This window comes from Anarrhichthys ocellatus, unplaced genomic scaffold (assembly GCF_004355925.1).
Source record: "Anarrhichthys ocellatus isolate YVR2014 unplaced genomic scaffold, GSC_Weel_1.0 scaffold152, whole genome shotgun sequence".
Classification (NCBI taxonomy): Eukaryota; Metazoa; Chordata; class Actinopteri; order Perciformes; family Anarhichadidae; genus Anarrhichthys; species Anarrhichthys ocellatus.
This window is the reverse complement of record NW_022280182.1, coordinates 314045-333698: the sequence shown is the minus strand read 5'-3', so window position 1 is coordinate 333698 and position 19654 is coordinate 314045. Positions and strand designations below refer to the sequence as shown.

At 43.8% G+C, this 19654-nt stretch overlaps 1 protein-coding gene across 6 annotated transcripts in view; it reads right to left on the bottom strand.

Annotated features, from left to right (window-relative positions):
• LOC116400163 (kinesin-like protein KIF6) overlaps positions 1-13204 on the bottom strand; it is a 45264-nt gene extending 32060 nt beyond the window's left edge. For 4 of the 6 annotated variants that reach the window (XM_031877858.1, XM_031877861.1, XM_031877856.1 and 1 more), the window contains exons 1-3: positions 12784-13204; positions 10742-10847; positions 4720-4867 (exon numbers count right to left, since the gene is read on the bottom strand). In XM_031877858.1, coding sequence (XP_031733718.1) covers positions 4720-4867; positions 10742-10847; positions 12784-12836 — 307 coding nt within the window. In that variant the 5' untranslated portion in view covers positions 12837-13204. The remainder of the gene's footprint in view (positions 1-4719; positions 4868-10741; positions 10848-12783) is intronic. The other 2 variants (XR_004213894.1, XM_031877862.1) reach the window with 1 other exon arrangement.
• Between the last annotated feature and the right edge of the window lie 6450 nt (positions 13205-19654).

The following is a 19654-nucleotide window of genomic DNA, read 5'->3' as shown; positions in this document are numbered from 1 at the left end:
AAAATTACTTGATTGGGTTTAAGAAAAGGGTGTGGTTTGGGATAAAATACTTGTTACGTACCAAGTTGAAAAAAGTCACGGTTGACATTTGATTTTACACGGGATACAAACAGTGGTCTCCTGGGTAAAAGTCCTGTGTTTGTTTGACCTGTCCAACCTCTCCTCTCGCCCACCCTACGCCAACTTCGTTTTCTTCTCTTTATACTAAGTCAGTTGCTCTGATTGTCTAATAATGACGTGGATGGGTTTACATTGGAAGTTAGTTGTGTGGCGTTACGCGTGAGCAACGGTACTTGAGCAGTTGAGAGTGAAAACTGGCTGGCTAAGGAGCGTTCAAAACCCTTGGTCCATAAAATAATACTCAGATATATGTGACATATCTTATAGTCCTCAACTCTAGCACTCTAGCTCACCTGGTGAGCATCAGTATGGTGATTACGAAATGTAACTAGAATACAGAACGCATTGACATCTGAACTGAATGAAAACTGAGAGATGAGTGGTCGATGAAGCTCAAATAAACTGCTTTTGTAAATCTTTCAAACGTGTATGTTTTATATTGCGTCCAAGACAAATCACCATGATTGCTGGAATATAAAACAGATCAGAGTTTGCGTATCAGTTACTTATACAATGTGCAGTACACAGAGATTAACAAAAGAGCCCACTAGACTGAAGCCAGTTGTCCAAACGACACCAAAGACTCGCCAATGCTGATGTAAACATCTGCGTCAACAGAGCACTGAGTGGTGAGTAGGTTTACAACTAAAGCAGTATCCTGTTCTACTGAGCCCTACCCTGCTTCAAACAATTCAAATAAAAGCTTGTGTAGCTATAATCAGTTTAATCCAAGACCGGGCAAACATTTCCAATCTGCAAAAGGACTGATTGAGGTCACTTCAATCAATCAGCCCTCATTTGCATATATGCTAAAACAGCACGCAGCTAGCAGCAAACCTAAACTCTTGGCTGCATTTCTGTTTGACAACTTTAAATTCTGTTCTTTTTGGGTACAGTGTTTGGGATGAGCTACACGGCTGACTCACAAAGACACAATCAAACGACAGTAAGTAATGATGATTACATATACACAGTAAGCATTAAAGAACAATTTAAAGCAATGTTCTTATCCCTGCTATCTCTTTTGTCTCCCCAGAATTGTTTTCCACCAATAACGCAGAAAAAGTCAAACTGCTGGTGGCACTGAATGTAAAGTCGGGGGATCGCCAAAGTCCTTTGGATGCATTGTCTGGGGACAAATGTCTGTGCCAATCCTTCAGGCAGAAGTCCACATATTTCACTGGCTGACCAAAAGTCCCTAGAGCCATGCTACTTGTGTGGCTAAAAATAAGGAGCCAAACATCTCCAGCCCAGTTTATAAACTACTGCAGTTTTGATTTAGTATTAGCCAAATCTTTATTGAATACATGTGAGCCAAGAGAAAATCAAAACGGAATAATCTGATAATTGGGAGTATTACCATTCATCTTTTACTTGAAAATGTTGTCAGTGCCAGAAGACAATATTTAGACCAGTAGACTCAAGAGACCAAGAGTTCAGAGTTTGCTTCTAAATATCAACCTTTTTAAAGAATGTTCCTAGCAAGCTAATGACATTATTTTGACAACATGCATGCCTATTAGTTGCCCTGCAGGTTCTATTTAAATAAAGATATCTAGTGAATGGGATACCGTTGGGGTGAGAGACTCTTAAATGAGCAGTGTGTAGGATTAAGTGGCAGCTAGTGGGTGAGGTTGCAGATTGCAACCAACTCAACACTCCTCCGCTCCCCAGTCCCTTTCCAAGCGTGTTGGAGAACGTTGGTGGCCTTCAGGTAACCTAAAACCCTAATAGGCCCCCTCTAGAGCCAGTGTTTGGCTTGTCCGTTCTTGGCTGTTGTAGAAACATGGCTGTGCAACATGGCGGACTTTCTGTAGATGACCCACTCCCTATTTTTTCAGGGGATTATACACTGTCATACACACTGGTCCTTTAAATGGTTAGTCAATCTTTGCTCTTTTCTCGGGTTTTCAAATGGAAAAGATCCCTCTGCCATTAACAAAAAGCAGTGACATAGGTTACCGCAGTAACCTAATCAGTAAGGTTATTAATAATGTGAACGCTAGCAGTAGCTGAGTCAACGTTTGTTGTGCTAAGTTTAATAACTGAACGGGTTAGTACAGTATTTATACTCCTGTGTTCTGGAAGTCTGATGGCTTTGAAGAGAGCATAAATAATGGCTTCGGCGCTCATCAGAAAGGGCTGTCTGATGGGAAAGTGTCTTCGGACGGGAATATATTTAGAATATTTTCACCACTTTAGCTTTGCCTTCAAACAACCCTTTCTGACAGGGAACTGAAGCAGTTACATCACTGTAATATAAAAGTCACAGGTCTCCTTTGACAAAACATTTACCTCACATAACACGGGAGTTCCCGGTCTACCGCTGGATCGATGGGTTAGTTAGTTTGTGTTACTGTGAGACTTTCAGATCTGAGCTAACGTGGTGTCCACAGCAGTACATTGCTTAACTTCCCCGCCAGTACTCCTGTCGGCTTCTCCAAACTGGGAGCGTACCGACTGCCCTCTGAGTTACTGCAGGTAATACACCGACTATAAGGATGTATTTAGATTGTACATGCAGCCACGTCATCATGCAGAAACCTACGTCAGGTGACATGGAAAAAAAGGTTTTTAGAAGAGCTTGGAAAAAAGCATTAGGACATTAAAACATAAGTACTTCAAAAAAAAGTTCAATGTTCTGCTTTGAATAATAAAGGAAAACCATTGTGAAGCTACAAAATGACATACATTGTCAAAACTTAAGTTACCTTATTCCATTCATAGAAAAGAGGTCATCAGTGATGTAATGAAAGTCATATGTGGTATCTGTAGTAAAATAAAGATTTGTATTTGGGCAGATGTAGTATGGGTAGTATTTTGCACGTCTAATTTTGAAGTTATGGATGTGTCTCTCCATTGCAGCTCCACTTTGGAATTTTCTGTAGAATGCTAACACAGGTGTACAAGTACAGTTTCAAGACACACTGACTGTACAACAACATTTTACCACAGTGACAAAAATTTGGGGAATTCTGAGTGCTAGCTGGCATTTTTACGTGCAAATGCAGCGTTGCTCTTTAAAGTCAGCAGTGTCTGTTGGTTCTCCTTGTTGCTCTCTCATCATGTTAGCGGTGGATGTGTCATAACTCTAGCAGAGTCGACTAAGCACTACCAGGTGCCCCATTCCCATGCATGGGAACACGCAGAGATACAACTTTTTTGTTTTACAGGGAAATTGGCATAATTAACCCTGCGAGGACTCAGCCTCATTCTGGGAACAGTAAGCCTTTAGCAACAGGAACCTTTTGGCTCCTAGGAACGGTTTTAACAGAGTAGGGGGGTGGAACAGTTCTACAGACATGGAAAGCATGGCGATTAGCTAGCGGATGCACGCTGAAGTTGTAGAAATGGTCTGAATCTAGTTAGTTATTAGGACTCTGGCTGGAAATGATGTCACCCCTGCAGGGTCGGTCAACCCAGACTATAGCGTTACTTGCTGCAGACAGACCACCCTGACTGAGTGATTGACAGTTTAGGCTACTGCAGCTTTATATACAAACTTCACACAGAAAGAATGGGGAATATGGTTGGTAGCGCATGTGCATTACTGGCCGAACTACACGCACAATGGCAATTATGTTTGCATCATGTCAAAACCAGCGTATGACATTTTCAGAGAGAAAAATCCACAAAGACGAGAGGATTTCACATTACACGCTCGGTCCAAGAAATACTGCGGTGAAATATCTGCATGATAATATTCTATTTATTTTGGAGGGCTGAGGTTTTTGTGGCAAAACAATCAAGCAGACGTCTCAATTTTCCGACTAATGCGCTGTGATCTAATGACAAACCGCAGCGGGAGGGGTTGAGGGGGAATAATCCCATAAAGCTATTAGAAATATCACATTCAAAATGCAAATACCATAATTATGATTAACAGTGGTTATGATGAACTGCAGTCGTTAGATGAGGATCTATCGGAACGTACAGATTAAAGCAACATTTTGTGTGTGTTTTGGGGGCGCCGGTCATGAATGCAAGACTACTTGCATTTCTGAATTTTGTAGAAGCGCCGTAATCCAACCTTGCAATAACAGAGGCAGATTTACTTCAGGATGAATACCTTTCTGCTAATGAGGATTTGACTTACAACAGTAGGTGTGATTAAACTGTGAGGCTGGACGCAGACAAAAATTTTGACTTAAAAGCCGACTCTACTTCATGTATTTTTTGCAGATCTTTCCACATTTTCTATCAATTTAGAATGCAAATTCCCGATATGCACTGGGGAGGGTGCAGACTGCAGCGTGCTTCCCTTCTGATACATGGTGTTGCCGGCTGCTCCTTTACCTTTTTACTTCCACACCATCTGCTTCAGTTCCGCCTTACAACGTTCCACAGTCACAGGGGAAGTAAAAAGGGCGAGAAGTAACAGAGTCTTAAATTCGCACAAATAAGCCTGAGATGTTGCGACAGGGAATCGAACCTTGGGTCCCTCCAGGAGCAGTCAGGAATTTTACACTTGCACCACTGCAAAATACTAGACACTTTTATAGGCCGGTGATCAATAACATACTTATTGTTTTTGTTAAACAAGTTATCTGAAAAAACCATAACAAATAAACCATCAGCTGCATCACGTCAAAAGGATACTGATCTCATCATCACGTTGCGTCATCATCTCCTTTAGTTTGGTCACTTCTGCTGCAGAGTGGGGGCTCTCTTGAATTACTTTTGCTGCTGGTGACGCTTGACCATCACCATGTCTATGGCCTCCACTTTGCTTGTCCATGATCATTATCTGTAAGAAAAAACATAAAAGAAAGATTGTTGACCTTTAACGGAAGTTAAGAGAATGGCTTCGTTTTTGGAGATATGGACATGGATAATAGACTGTACTTGTAGAGCGCTTTTCTAGTCTTTCCGACAACTCAAAGCGCTTTCACACTACTTGTCATCATTCACCCATTCACACACCGATGGGAGTGGCTAAGTGACACCTGCCTATCAGACTAACTCATTCACACACCGTAGGCACAGCTACGGGAGCAATTTTGGGGTAAAGTTAAGTGTCTTGCTCAAGGACACATCGACATGCGACCAGCGGAGCCGGGGATCAAACCGCCCATCCTCTGATTGAAGGACGACCCTGCTGCTTAGCCACAGTCGCCCATATATATATATATATAAATATAGATGTAAAACTAATATTTTTAAGAATAAAATAATCTGGTTGATGAATTGCATCCCATCAAATGGTATTTTGAAGTGACAGCTTGAGTAAAAGATGTAATGTTATGCCTTTAAACTGATATATTGTGCATTTTTATACTTAATATTTGGATTTTTTTACTCTGTTACTTTGATTGCTTAACTATATTTTTGCTGCTGTAGCAAACAAATGTCCCCTTGTGGGATAAATAAAGTGTCTACCTATCTATCTAAAAATGCCATACCTTGATTACAATGCAAGTTAGATAGATAGATAGATAGATAGATGTATACTTTATTCATCCCCAGGGGGAGATTTATTTGTAGCAGCAAGCAAAGTTACAGAGTAAACACAAAAATATGAAAGATGAAAGATGCTCAATATATACAATACAATAAGATAACAGAGCAGAATATAATTAAATTTGAATTAAATTTAAAGAAAATAAAAAATGCACAGTATATACAATAAGATAGAATGGTATAAATTAACCAACTAGGTAAAAAACAGTAGTGCAAGGATCACAAACAGCAAACAACAACAGTTAGCAGTGTTATAGTCTTGTGTTTGATTTGGCCAGAGGTGATTTATTGTACAGTCTAGAGGGCAGGAATGTTCTCCTGTATCGGTCCTTGCGACAGCGGAGCTGGATCAGTCTGTTGGAGAAAATGCTCCGCTGTCCCTGCAGTAGGTGGTGGAGAGGGTGGTCCGGGTTATCCAATATGGACAATAGTTTCTTCAGTGTCCTCCTCTCCACCACCTTTTCCAGATAGTCTTGTTTGCAGCCAACGATGGAGCCGGCCTTCTTAACAAGTTTGTTCAGTCTGTTGGTGTCTCCGGCTCCAATGCTGCTCCCCCAGTAGACTACGGAGAAGTAAAGCGCACTGGCCACAACAGACTGGTAGACTGGTAGAACATCTCCAACATCTTGCTGCACACATTGAGGGATTGAAGTTTCCTCAAGAAAAGAGTCTACTCATCCCCTTCTTGTACACAGCCTTGATGTTGGTCTTCCAGTTCAGTCTGCTGTCGATGGAGACACCCAGGTACTTGTACTCCTCCACCATGTCCACATCCTCTCCCAGAACTCTCAGCGGTTGTGGAGTCGTCGTCTTCCTCCTGAAGTCGACCACCATCTCTCTGGTCTTGGCCACGTTCAGACGCAGGTGATTTCTACCGGCCCACTCCACAAAGTCATCCACTACTGCCCTGTACTCCTCCTCCTGTCCGTCCCTTATACACCCGACCACTGCAGAGTCATCAGAGAACTTCTGCAGATGGCATGACCCAGAGTTGTACTGGAAGTCAGTGGTGTACAAGGTGAACAGGAAGGGAGACAGAACAGTTCCCTGTGGGGCTCCAATATCACTGACCACCACATCAGACAGCACACGGCCCAGTCGGACAAACTGTGGTCTGCCCGTGAGGTAGTCAGTGATCCAGGAGACGGTGGACGCGTTAACCCCCACCACCCGCAGCTTCTCACCCAGCAGCACTGGTTGGATGGTGTTGAATGCACTGGAGAAATCAAAGAACGTGATTCTCACAGAGCCACCGGATCCATCCAGGTGCGACTGGACTCGTTGCAGCAGATAGATGATGGCGTCGTCCACCCCCACATGCGGCTGGTACGCAAATTGCAGAGGGTCCAGTGAGGATTTCACCTGCGGATGGAGGTGGGCCAAGACCAGCCTCTCCAGCACCTTCATCACACAGCAACTGGTCGGTAGTCATTGAGGCTAGATGGTGTCGTCTTTTTTGGTACAGGAACCAGGCACGATGTCTTCCACAGCACCGGGACTTCCTCCTGCTTCAGGCTCAGGTTGAAGAGGTGTTGCAGGACATCAGACAGCTGGACGGCACAGGTCTTCAGGACCCTGGGGCTGATGCCATCAGGTCCTTCAGCTTTGCCTTGGTGGAGTCTCTCCAGCTGTCTCCTAACCTGGCCAGTCGTCACAGAGAGGGGGGGGAGGGTGGAAGAGCCCTTTGATGTTGAGGGCTCTGTGTCCATGCAGCTCACCAGGGGGGACAGAGGGGACAGAGGGGGAGGTGTTTGGGAGGTGTGGTGTGTGGAGGAGACAGATGAGGGCTCTGAGCTAAACCTATTGAAGAAAGAGTTTAGCTCATTTGCCCTCTCCAGGGAGCCCCCTGGTTGTCTCCCTCCAACCTTGAAGCCAATAATCTGCTTCATCCCCGTCCACACCTCCCTCACATTGTTCTGCTGGAGTTTGGCCTCCAGCTTCCTCCTGTAGGAGTCCTTGCACTCTCTCTTAAGTTAGTGGTTAAGTTAGTTTCCATGGCATAAAAATATTTTGTAGCTTAATAAACATCTACAAGTAAATGCAGCCTACTATCTACTACGCTTGGGTTTGCTGTCGAGAAAAAAGACAACCATCTAATGCCATGAATGTTAATGAGCTGGAAAACACATTTTAATATCATCCTGGAAAGTGGTGCTCTTCTTAGTCCTGTGATATTCCCCAAACATGAATTAAATTCGCCCTCTTTTTCCTGTCTGTAATATAACTCTTATTTCAATGATACACCAGGCTTAAAGACAGGTGGAAAACATGTTAAAGGATTAGAGTTTTTCCCACATGGGGAGAGACACAGTAGAAGAGGAAGATACAGAGGCCGGACGTACACTGCATGGAGGCCCACAGAGGAAGACAGTGGATTGCATCTATGCTCGCAGCGCTGCACGAGCAGAGTGTTGAGCATGAAAGAGCGTTGAGAACAAAAAAAAAAAAAAAAAAAGGACAGGAATAAAATTCAAACCAGATCCAAATTCCTTCAGAACCTCTGGGTGCTGCTCAGAGGAATGTAAACTGAACAGGAGATAGAGTTTGTGGATCATAACAAACTGAAGGAGAGATAAACAGACATTAGAGTGGGATCTGGAAGTGCTTCTGGTGGCCCGATCTGCTCCGACTCCAACCACAGCGGAGCGCAGGAACAGTGTTTTCCCTACGCTCATTTAGCAGCAGTGGGTCAGCGGCTGCTGTTTGACTAATATTGAATGCACTCTGTGACCGATCGGACTTTCTCCAAAATAAAAAGCTTCAAGAGTTTATGTTTTCTATCAACATTTGGCAAACAGCACGCAATCGTAAATTACTTCCACAGCATGACAAATTGTCAGTAGATCGGGCATAGAGCCAAAAACAGAAAAATGCCCAGACTGTACTTCTATAACAAATATGACATTAAATGACAGTCATCCAGGTGGTTTCAAATATTAGCCATTATTACAACACATACAGTATATTCATTTTGTCCGAACCCAATGTGTTGCATAATAATGGGTAGATGGAAATGTTTCCTGACCCATTCATTAACGGGTCACTACATGAGCTTACTTTCAGCAACTATGAGCGCTTTCATTATTAAATGAATCAATGAATTACTCTTTGCTTTAACTTTGTCATTATTAAGTAAATGTTGATTGCACAATGTTTTGGCTACAGAATAATAGCACCATAGATTGGTTCCCTATAAGCCTCGCTTTCATAATGCAATGCTGTCTGCCACCAGGTACGATCTCCTGGGTAAATTTACGGCACAAGTTTAGTTCGTTTTCGAAACCGAGGAGGATAACGCTTTTGTTTTCCCGGTAGCTATCGACAGGTAGGGGACATGGCGGACGGTGGGTGAACCGGAGTAACTGTGGAAAAAGAAAAGACCCCCCTTATCGCAGGAGGCAAAGACGAGGAAGAGTGATAAAAACAAGGGAGAACTTTGTAGGGGCATTCTCTCGATGGAGAGAGCGCCGGAACTAACCAACATCCAGTTAGCGTATTTTCCCCGGGGTCTCCTACCAGTTGGGCGTGCCTGGAAAACCTCCAGTGGGAGGCGCCCAGGAGGCATCCTAATTAGATGCCCGAACCACCTCAGCTGACTCCTTTCGACGCGAAGGGGTAGCGCCTCAACTCCAAGTTCCCTCCTGATGTCCGAGCTCCTTACCCTATCTCTAAGGCTGAGTCCGGCCACCCTACGGAGGAAACTCATTTCGGCCGCTTGTAGCCGCGACCTTGTCCTTTCGGTCATGACCCAGAGTTCGTGACCATATGTGAGGGTCGGAACGTAGTAAATTGAGAGCTTTGCCTTCCGGCTCAGCTCCCTCTTCACCAAGACGGTCCGGTGCACCGCCTCCTTTACTGCTACAGCCGCACCGATCCGCCTGTCGATCTCCCGCTCCATCTTACCCTCACTCGTGAACAAGACCCCCCGAGATACTTGAACTCCTTCGCTTGCAGTAGGCACTCCGTCCCCACCTGGAGGGAGCAATCCACCGGTTTCTGGCAGAGCACCATGGCCTCAGATTTGGAGGTGCTAACTCTCATCCCCGCCGCTTCACACTCGGCTGCAAACCACCCCAGTGAATGCTGGAGGTCACGATCCGAGGAGGCCAACGGGACCACATAATCTGCAAACAGCAGAGAGGCGATCCCGAGACCCCCAAACCTGACGTTCTCCACCCCCCGGCTGCGCCTAGATATCCTGTCCATGACAGTGACAAACAGGAATGGTGACAAAGAGGAACCCGGGACCCGGTCGAAAGCCTTCTCCAAGTCCACAAAGCACATGTAGGACCCCTCCAGTAGTCTTGTGAGGGTAAAGAGCTGGTCCACTGTTCCACGGCCGGGATGGAATCCCCACTGCTCCTCTTGAATCCGAGGTTCGACAAACGGTTGGAGCCTCCTTTCCAGCACCCTGGCATAAATTTGTTCAGACCAATGTTTTGTTCGTAGGCATGTCTTGGCTAAGTTTTTTAAGCTGGCCTGCCAATTCTGAAGACCTGGCATTGACGATTGCATGTCCCATTACACCTTGCCTCTAATTAGATGGCAATTAGAACAACAAAGTGTCTAGGCTTAAGGCAAGCCGTGGGAAAATCAACAGCACTGGATGAAATTGGGCATTAAAGAATCTTCAAATATTTTCACTTTCTAGCCTTAAGAATGAAGCATATGATTTACAGTTACAGGTTATGGTTAAGCCTAAGGATAAGAGCATGTTAATCACCAGCTTTTTCTGGGAATATAAAGTGAAACAATTCTAGCTGTTATTTGATGATACAGCAACCATCTGCAGTAGTATTAACCACGTTAAAAAAGGAAGGACATTTTAGTTCATTGAAAAGTGAGGCAGTAGAGGAAGCTATACAGAGGAGGTGATTGGTCAGCTGGTTGCTGCTGAGCTGATGGACGTGCAGAGTTCTGACACCTCACTGATCAGATGTGCTCTATATCTTACAGCCACTGCTATAGTGAAGATAAACATCCAGCACCAACACTAACCAACAGAATACAAACGTCTGTTTCAATGACAAACTGGACAGAAGATATCTCCTGCTGCCATGCTGCACGGTGATGACCCGTGGATCTATTCATGGACAGGAGGAGGAAAACAAACACCAGGTCACATAGGGAGACGTGCATGCAGATAGTGTAAATATATTACCTTCAGCAGGGAGAAACAGTGCTGGAGTTTTCTCATGTCTGGTCCCAAAGACAGTGTCACGTCTGGATCAGGTTCCTCCAGGAAGGCCTTGACTAGCTCTTCCACCCTAAACACAGACACACGCAGATGCTCTCTAATGATCCACCTACGCTTAAACCAGTGCCACATTCCAAGTTACAATCCCTCTCCATCACACTCAGCACACGCTCAGCAGCCACTCAAACAGTTAATATTTATATCCGATGTTTAAAATGTGGCTCTGGTCAAAAGAAAACTATTTACTTAAACGTGTGTTCCAGCTCCACTGGGCCGGACCGTTGATAAACTATCACTGGATGATAGTCCAAACATTGGTTCTTGGAGCTCTGGAACGGGCCACTGGAAAAGACCGACAGACGGCAGCTGTCCAGACGGATCCGGTGTAGGCACGACAACGTGCTGTTTTTATTTTCCACTGCAAACTTGTTCGGCGCAAAAACACACCGGGTTTACATGTCGAAGGACTTAAAACAAACGTAGCGGTCATTCTTTCAGGAACCCGCGAGACACCGGTGGTTTTGTGATACAAAGCTGGCTTCTGGAGAATGCCCATCAGTGCCATGTACAATATTTTGTATGAGAAAAAGCTTCATCTTTCAAACGCCACAATTTGACAATTTCCAAATAGTTTTTTCCGAGGGGCGTTAGGTGATATGTTAAGTACAAAAAAAACCAAACTAATAGAATATTTGGAAGGAAAAAATTGATGACAGCTCTTATGGGAATGGAACGAAAACACTGAATCTTCTGTGAAGGTAAAAAATCTGTATGCCTGAGGACAACAAATAAGCCAAGATGTATGCAATCACTCAGTGCTGGGGATGAGTCGATGCATAAACCTGAGAGGAAACGGCCTCAACAAAGTCAGCATGATCAGTGAATGTGGTCACAACAGACATCAAAGGCTTCCTGTGTGAGTTTGACCTCAAACAGTGGCAAATCAAGGATAACCACTCGGGAGGAGAGAGAGGAAATTTTAAAAAGGCGGACTGATGGGATTAAGGTAAATACATTTAAATACGGTAAATACATCAGCATGGGGGGAGTGATGTTCCAAGTCATCCATGGAACCTCTGGCCTGAACATGGAACCTCTGGCCTGAACTCTGGCCGTGACTGACTGGGTCCCTCTGCTATTTGAGTATAGGTGCAGAAATAAAGCCGTCCTGGCTGAAGCGGAGCCCTGGGGAACTCCATTAGATATGGTTAAGCTTCAGTGAATGAGGTTTCAACTCGAGCATCGGTGCATGGCCAACAGCATAAGTTATGTATGCACTTGAGGCAAACCCCAAACACTTATAAATCATGACACATATTTGCTCAGGAATCTCCGGGTTTTGAGCATTACAAATACAAATTAGAGATCTAAAAAAGACCATCTGCTCTCGTCCCCGGGTCTGAGGTACACTGTAAACATCCTTGAAGGCTGACGGGGCCAACGCTGCACTATACACGTCTGCACTGTCCTGAGATGACTGGCTCACAGAGGTACACACACACACACACACACACACACACACACTTTGTACAACCTGTGATCCTTTGGCTTTTGGAGTCTGAAATATTATTCTTTATCAATAAATTTGACGTCTGCAATACTAAAATGCAACAGAGGAGATCGATAGATGGACGGACAGAACACGTCAGTTTCGGAGAGAGAGAGCTGCAAGCCACAAACAGATGTTTGCTTAAAATATATTTAGTGCTCTGATAGTGTTAGGTTCTCTGATTAATAAATGTGTTCTTTGCTGTTGCTGTTATTTTGCTTTTCCAAGATTATTGCATGGTTAATACAATACATTTTATTTTATGAAAAAAAAGTTGCCCCTCCGGATTTTTAACAGCCCCCTCAGTCACTTCATTCTTGTGCCTAGCCTAGGTGTAACGTTACTCAATAACCATACATCAGTAATATAAGCCAAGTCTGTTTCAATGCTAGGTTATGCAGAGAGACTGACTGGATTGAAGGGATGAGGAATCAGGGAGCAAGAGGAGGTGACATACCTCTGGATCTCCTCCACAGTTAGCTGCTCATCTCTCTGTTCTCCTGTCTTCATGGCCAGCTCGTCCTTCAGAGACTGGATCTCCCTCTTCAAACTGGCTATTAGCTGAAATACACACACAAAAAAGGCAGGGTTAAAGATGGAGGACTACATGTGCTCTCACTAACACATACACACACACACACACACACAATATGAAGCACATTTGGCACCTACACACTACATGCAAAGACATGCGCTCATGCACGAGCAGACAGGCTGTTTCACCGCTGCCAACTGATGAGACAATCCTTCTGAAAATGATCTTGCGGCTTATCTTGCCGATGTATTTTGAGGACAAACTTAAGTGATTCCAGACAACTGGATGCTCCAATGCAGCAAGAAAAACATAAATTAGCATTAAAAAGCTACGGTAGCAAAAGAAAAAATTGTACACTTAAAACCCTTCTGCTGTCTGTCTGCATGTGTTCAGTTAAAGACTTGCACACTGAGCCAACCGGGTGGTTGCTGTTAGTAACCGCTGTCCGGGTCTGGTTACGGTATATACTGCATATGCATAAGACAAAAATATCTCACAGAGAACAGACATAGCTTCGTAAATAAGTACTTAGATAGCAATCTTTGTTTAAAAAAAAGGGAAAAAAAGAAGCAAGAATGTCTATTGATGTCAAAGAACCATGACCAGGATATTGTTTTCATTAACAGCCTAAATCATAATTCCACTGATTGATACTGACAGCAACATGTTTTGTAATCTGTGTAACCCAGACCGTGTTCTCCACCTGCAGAGGCCGCCATTTAATTTGAACACTATATAAGACAAAAAAATCGATTTGAGGCATGAAATAGAGAATCCTCCAAATACAGATGAGTCCTGGCCCCGGCCCTGTTGATATTGTAATCTTTAATATTTGGAGATAAGCCTGTGGCGCTCTGCTTCTCCTTGCTGAAAGGGTCCATGTCTACAGAGGTCAGTCTAAAATGCCTCGTGTCAGTCTCGGCAGGGATTAGCAGGCGTCTAGCTACCTAGCACCTAGAGGATCAGTGAGTTCATCACTTCACAACTTCAGATCACAACTTCAGATCTGAAGTTAACTTACATGTAAGTACGAGTAGCCAAAAATAATTGATTCTGACAAGCTGTTCTGATGAGACAAACATTTCAGGTTGGTGTATCGGGCTGTCCTGTGTCTTTTAATGCCCAAATGGGTGTTTTTTAGCTCCTTTTTCAGAGTAGGTACTCCCAGCACAAGAGCAACCATGAGTGACTTAATATCCACATTACTCCGTTTTTACTCCGTTTTTGCTACGTTTACACTGAGCGGCCACACTACGCAGGAGTTTTGGAGCACCCTAAACGGAGGAGTCTCAAAAATCCCCTGAGGTTGGAGGTGTTTGAGAACTTCGGGGTTGCATTTGCGTGTGGACGGTCGGATACGGATGTGTTTAGAAATAATGACGCCCACACCCGTGTTCGCTACTGGACCACGTGACCCGTACCCGGAAGAAAACAAACTGGGCTACCAGCGATTCATTTCAACATGGATAACTAATTGCAAGCGTTGCTGCTAGCCTGCATTTCTGTGGAGGAAGCAGCTGTTATTGGAGCGATTAGCAGGCGGTGTGACCAGCGGCTTCATCAGCCCTACGGAGCAGCTCGTTGTTTTTAGATTCTAATGAGAAGACATGCTGCGCTAACGTTTTACTTCTTCCGTTTGGTAGCCTTGAGAGACCTTAGTCTGCAAGTATGTATTTATGAAGCATGAACAGATGTACGTAGATATATTCTATTCGCTCTGTTAGTATAACATTTGTGTTGTATTAAATGCTAATCGCGGTTAGCATTTCTCCATTGGCGGTAATGTTAAAATTAGCTTAGAAGCTAGCTAGTCGGAACATGTTACATGCTGGCTATATCATGGATTGTTGTTTTGTATTCATGTATGTGTATAGGGACAGTTTGTAAAGCCATATTTCATGTTGTGTTTCCACAGTTTTACAAATAAAGATTCACACTAAAGTCTTGAAACTCTTCTACGGATTCCAAGGTCTTTATTTCACAGATCTACTGTTAGCGAACTACTGCTAAGCTTTTCTGCACGAAGCAAGAGCAGAATAGAGTGAGATGTGTGTTGACCACATTTATGGACAATAATCTAGGAAACGTTTACGTGCAAGTGTTGATTTTAAAGTAAATTTGATGTGAGAGAGAGAGATAGACCCGCAGCGCTGTAACTAAGTCTGAAAAATAAAACTTCTAAAACTTTCCACGAACTGTCTGTTTGAGTTTATAGAGGAATATTTTAGAGGAAGATGTTAAGTATCAAATACAACCTTTCATTATTAAAGATTACTTTATTGCTCTGTCGTAATTTTTTTAACTAAGCAACCAATCCACTTTCTGTTTACACCGTCACGCGCATGCCCAGTGTACGTTAATGGTCACTGCTGTCCGCCTTCGAAGGTTGCCGTGTGGATGCAGATCAATTCAAGAATGATGCTGAAACGGCCATGTGGACGGAGATCGTTTCTATTTGACAAATCTGCTTCCAAATAGAAACGGAGTAGTATAGATAAGTGTACCGTGATTGGCCACACAGAACTGGCCACCGCCTGTTTTAAAAACCTGTTAACCATGTGAACAGACAACGCAAAACAAACAGCTTGTAGACACAATGGAAGAAAACACGGACAAATGGACCGACAGTGAAGTCCAGAAGTTAACTCATTCATTAGCTTCGTGAGCAAACTCAGTAGCACAAAGGATAATCCAGTAGCACAACGGCTAGTCTAGTAGCATAAAGGCTAGCCCAGCAGCACAAAATCAAGCCCAGAAGCACAAAGGCTAGCCCAGTATCATAAAGGCTAACCCAGCAGCATAAAGACCAGCCCAGCAGCACAAAGGCTAACCCAGTAGCACAAAGCACATTCACTGAGCCTAAGAACAATGGCCGTTTCATACTGAAATCATAAAACTTTCATGACGACTATTTTGCTTGTGTTTATATGTTTGTGGCATGTAACAGTTGTTTATGTATTATTATATTACTGAAAAAGCTAAGAGCTTGTGGTTCTAAGAGCTTGTCGTTCGTGCAGCAGAGCTGTTAAATGGGATTAGATCCTAAATCTCCTGGTCCACAACAGGAGCAAGAGGTTAGAGGTGAGTCCACTTGACATGTGCCCCTATTCTGAAGCCGAGTATGTTATTAGCAGTGTGCCGTTACTTGAACTTGAGGTGCTATGCTTAAATGTGAAAGGGGCCAGATCCACAACAGACGACACATGAGGACTGATTAGCCTGATAAAACCTACAGCTCGATTTCTCTCTAGCTAATAGTAGGAGATGTTAACTGGCCATTTATTAATTTGGTAAGTCTCCTGAAAAAAGGAGGAATCAGTGCAATAAGCAGATGACCTTTCTACATTACATTTAAACACAGACGTGTAATTACATGCTAATGGCATGAAGATAGGCCAACACCAGAAACAATGGATGGTGTAGTTATTGAAACGAAGCCAGACTAGTTGTAATAAAAATTCTGCACGAATCCCACCACAAAACAACACAGTGAAACCACCTAAAAATACAAGTGGCGATTGTGCTTTTTCTCACATGACCTACTTATCTCTTCAGTATAAATCCCACTTAACTATCACCACTGAATTTGACCACACTGCGAAATACTAAAGCAGACTGAAAGGCTGGAATGGTCTCGGTGAAAGAGAGCAAATACAACAGAAAGTGGTGACTCCTGACACAAAGTTGCTAGGGAGCTCGGAAGTTCAGTGAACACTTAAATCGAGGTTAATAGGTCAGACTGAGTCATCCATTTCAGCAAAGCGTCGCCACTCCTAGCAAACATCTTTTGGCTGTAAAGACAGTCAGACATTGACAATTCAAGATGCAAGTGTGGTTTTGGGTAGGTGCCACTTAGCGGAACAAAAATTTCACCCCAAATCCACTCCATTTCATATTTTTTTAACATCAGAGCTGACCATCCCTCATCAGAGCCGCTCCCTGCATCTCTTTTTTGGAGCCCTTGGTCTGATGTAATTCTTCCAGCTGCATCCTGAAATGCTGACCGCCAGTTGTTGGTCAGCAGAATAGCGCAGTCTATTTCAGAGCGCCGAGCCCACACTCGTACCACAGCACCACGGCAGGCTTCCATACACTCGGAATAAAAACTGACTCAGGCCATGTAACTGATGATGCCAGCATGTCCTATGGAACCCATGTCATTGCAATATGCAAATGCAACACGCAACACTACATGTTCATCTGCGTTACTTTCTATGTGCTGAGACAAACATGCCACATAATTGACCTTTGTCAAGCCCCGCCTCACGCTGCTACTCCGTCAAGCTGACAGAGCTACCATGGAGCCCACACTAACTACACAACCTCAAGAAATATGTTCTAACAAAAATCGATTTCAGAGTGAAGAAGACAGAAAGGTCTACAATATGCGTTGAAGGATATATCCAGGATGTCAAAATGATTGAGCAGTGAAAACAGGTTGAAAAGATAAAGATAGAAGCTAAAGCTACAGATCACAGTGTGAAAGTGAACCATCACATCACCTGGAGATCCAGACAGAAGACAATGAAATTAAGGAACGAAACAGTTCCTGTAAAGTTAGGTATGTCTTTTTTCACTGTTACGATCATTAAAAAGCAAAAGCAGCATGTATTCAGTATACCTTCTCTAGCTAGCATAGCATAGACGTTCTAACGCTAGTTAATGACGTAACGCACTCTGCTATTGTTAGCACCAATGGTTTTTACGTAGAAATGTTAGAGACGTATATCTCCTTCCAACCTCTCCAGGTAACTAATATCACTATTGCACAACGTTTAACCATGACAAGCTACAAATCCACTAAACCAGTCTGACAATGAGGGGCATCTTGAATGATTGCTTGGAAGTCTATGGGGCAGAGCCAAAGGGTCAATTAAGTTTGAAACATTAAACTAACTTGTATAAATAGACCTAACTTTAAATCGTAAGTCCTCTCTTTGAATATATACTATCCATCCTATGCAAAAACCCACTCACAGTAAACAGCACTACAGTATTATTGGCTCCATTATGGGGGCCTCTTTTTATGAAGAAAGAAGTGTCAGAGCCCACTACACCTTAATATGGATCTTACATCCGCCACAACAAAATGATAACACATGGGCTCTGTTCCATGCATGGCACCATTCATTTTAGGCATTTTGGACTAAGGTATGGAGCACAGGACTGAACAGCACACCACTACACTTACAAACTCCTCTGTCCTACGAAGGCCAGGCTCTGAGACTAGACGAATGAGGGATCCAGGGGGAGCAACCCCTCAGGAATTTCCACACCCGCTTCTCTCTGGTGGGCTATGGGCAGGGTTCTGTTTGACTCACAGGTATGCGCTAATCAGAGCTGTCTTCTCAAGCAACATGTTGTGTGTCTCTTTAAGTAAAGGGAGAGTCCAGGTACGGAGGGGGTCACCCAGCCTCCTATTACCCTACGCTTAGCTGCATAACAACACCTTAAGATCAACTTTTTTGACCCTTTAGGAATTACCTAGAAGTTTGATGGCGATTCAGCTCAACTCAAACGACCCCTGCACACAATGCTCAAGTGTCCCTTAAGTACACACCAAAAAGATGGTGGAAGCATCTTGGAAGATCCGATAACTGTTGACAATTTCCTCTTCCTGTAGACCAGGATCAGCCTGGCCTAAATGGAGGCTTAAGACAGACTTTAGTGCTCTTAGAGAGCCCAACAGTGCCAACCTTATGGGGAGCTCCTGTGACTGACTTCATTATGATCACAGGTCACTTTCAACACCTCATTCTTACCCTGTCCATGAGAGACGTGTTAAATATTTTGTCTGGACTGGCTGGTTTCCTGCTGTTCAGGCTTTGAAGAAGTGCATTCTGGAGCCTGTAGGCTACAGTATAAGACCATTGAGGCAGCGCGTGGTCTAAGCGATGAACCAAACACTCACTGCAAGATTGGGAAAAAGCAACCTCCAGGTTTCAAATCAATTATTATTAGCCAGCATGTCCAATAGACAGTGCGCCTTCAGATGGGGGCAGGCCAAAAATGGGAGTCTGAGTGTCACCCCAATCCACAATAAATTACATCATTTTAATCTGCAAACTCCACTGCTGGCTCAACTTTTGTTTTCCCATGCAGAGAGATAGAGGGAGAGACAGAGAGACTGGAGCAACGGACAAAATGAGAAACATACTAAAAAGACATAAACGGAGACAAGAAATTTGCCCGCGGAGGTTTGGGTTTGCCTGGAGCTGAAACTGTGCCGGAGCCAATTGGGAGCAGCCAGACACTGTCACAATTACTGCGCCCGGCCGCAGACTCTCTTAAAAATACCTCTGTAGGGTTTGCAAGTGGCCAGCCAAGTCTCACCACCAGTAATACAGTAGCAGTTGATCCTCGGGCAGATCTGGGTGGGAGGGGAGGAAGCGAAAGTAGCTGTGAAGACTTACTACTACTGTATATCCCCTTGAGGGGCCTTCATAACAGCTACCAGGTCTGCTTCCTGGCATACTACAATACAGCAGTGGTGGGCCATCAGGGCCTGCAAGGCCTTCTCTGCTGGCCTAAACATTATCACAAAGCTATATCTATTTTATAATTTAATAATTTTTCTTAAATACACTACATGTATTATAATTTATAAAATTATTTTTCCCATTATCTTATTTACTCATTGCACAGCTACTGTCTTCCTCAGTTGCTCTGCTTCCAGTGCAGCTTGTTTTAAGGAGAGCTTTTATCCAATCAGATTTCACCTCTGTGTCTCTAGGTAAGAAGAGAGGCCCGAGACCTGCAGACTCACACCTGAATCCCTTTGCAGTTTAAGTGA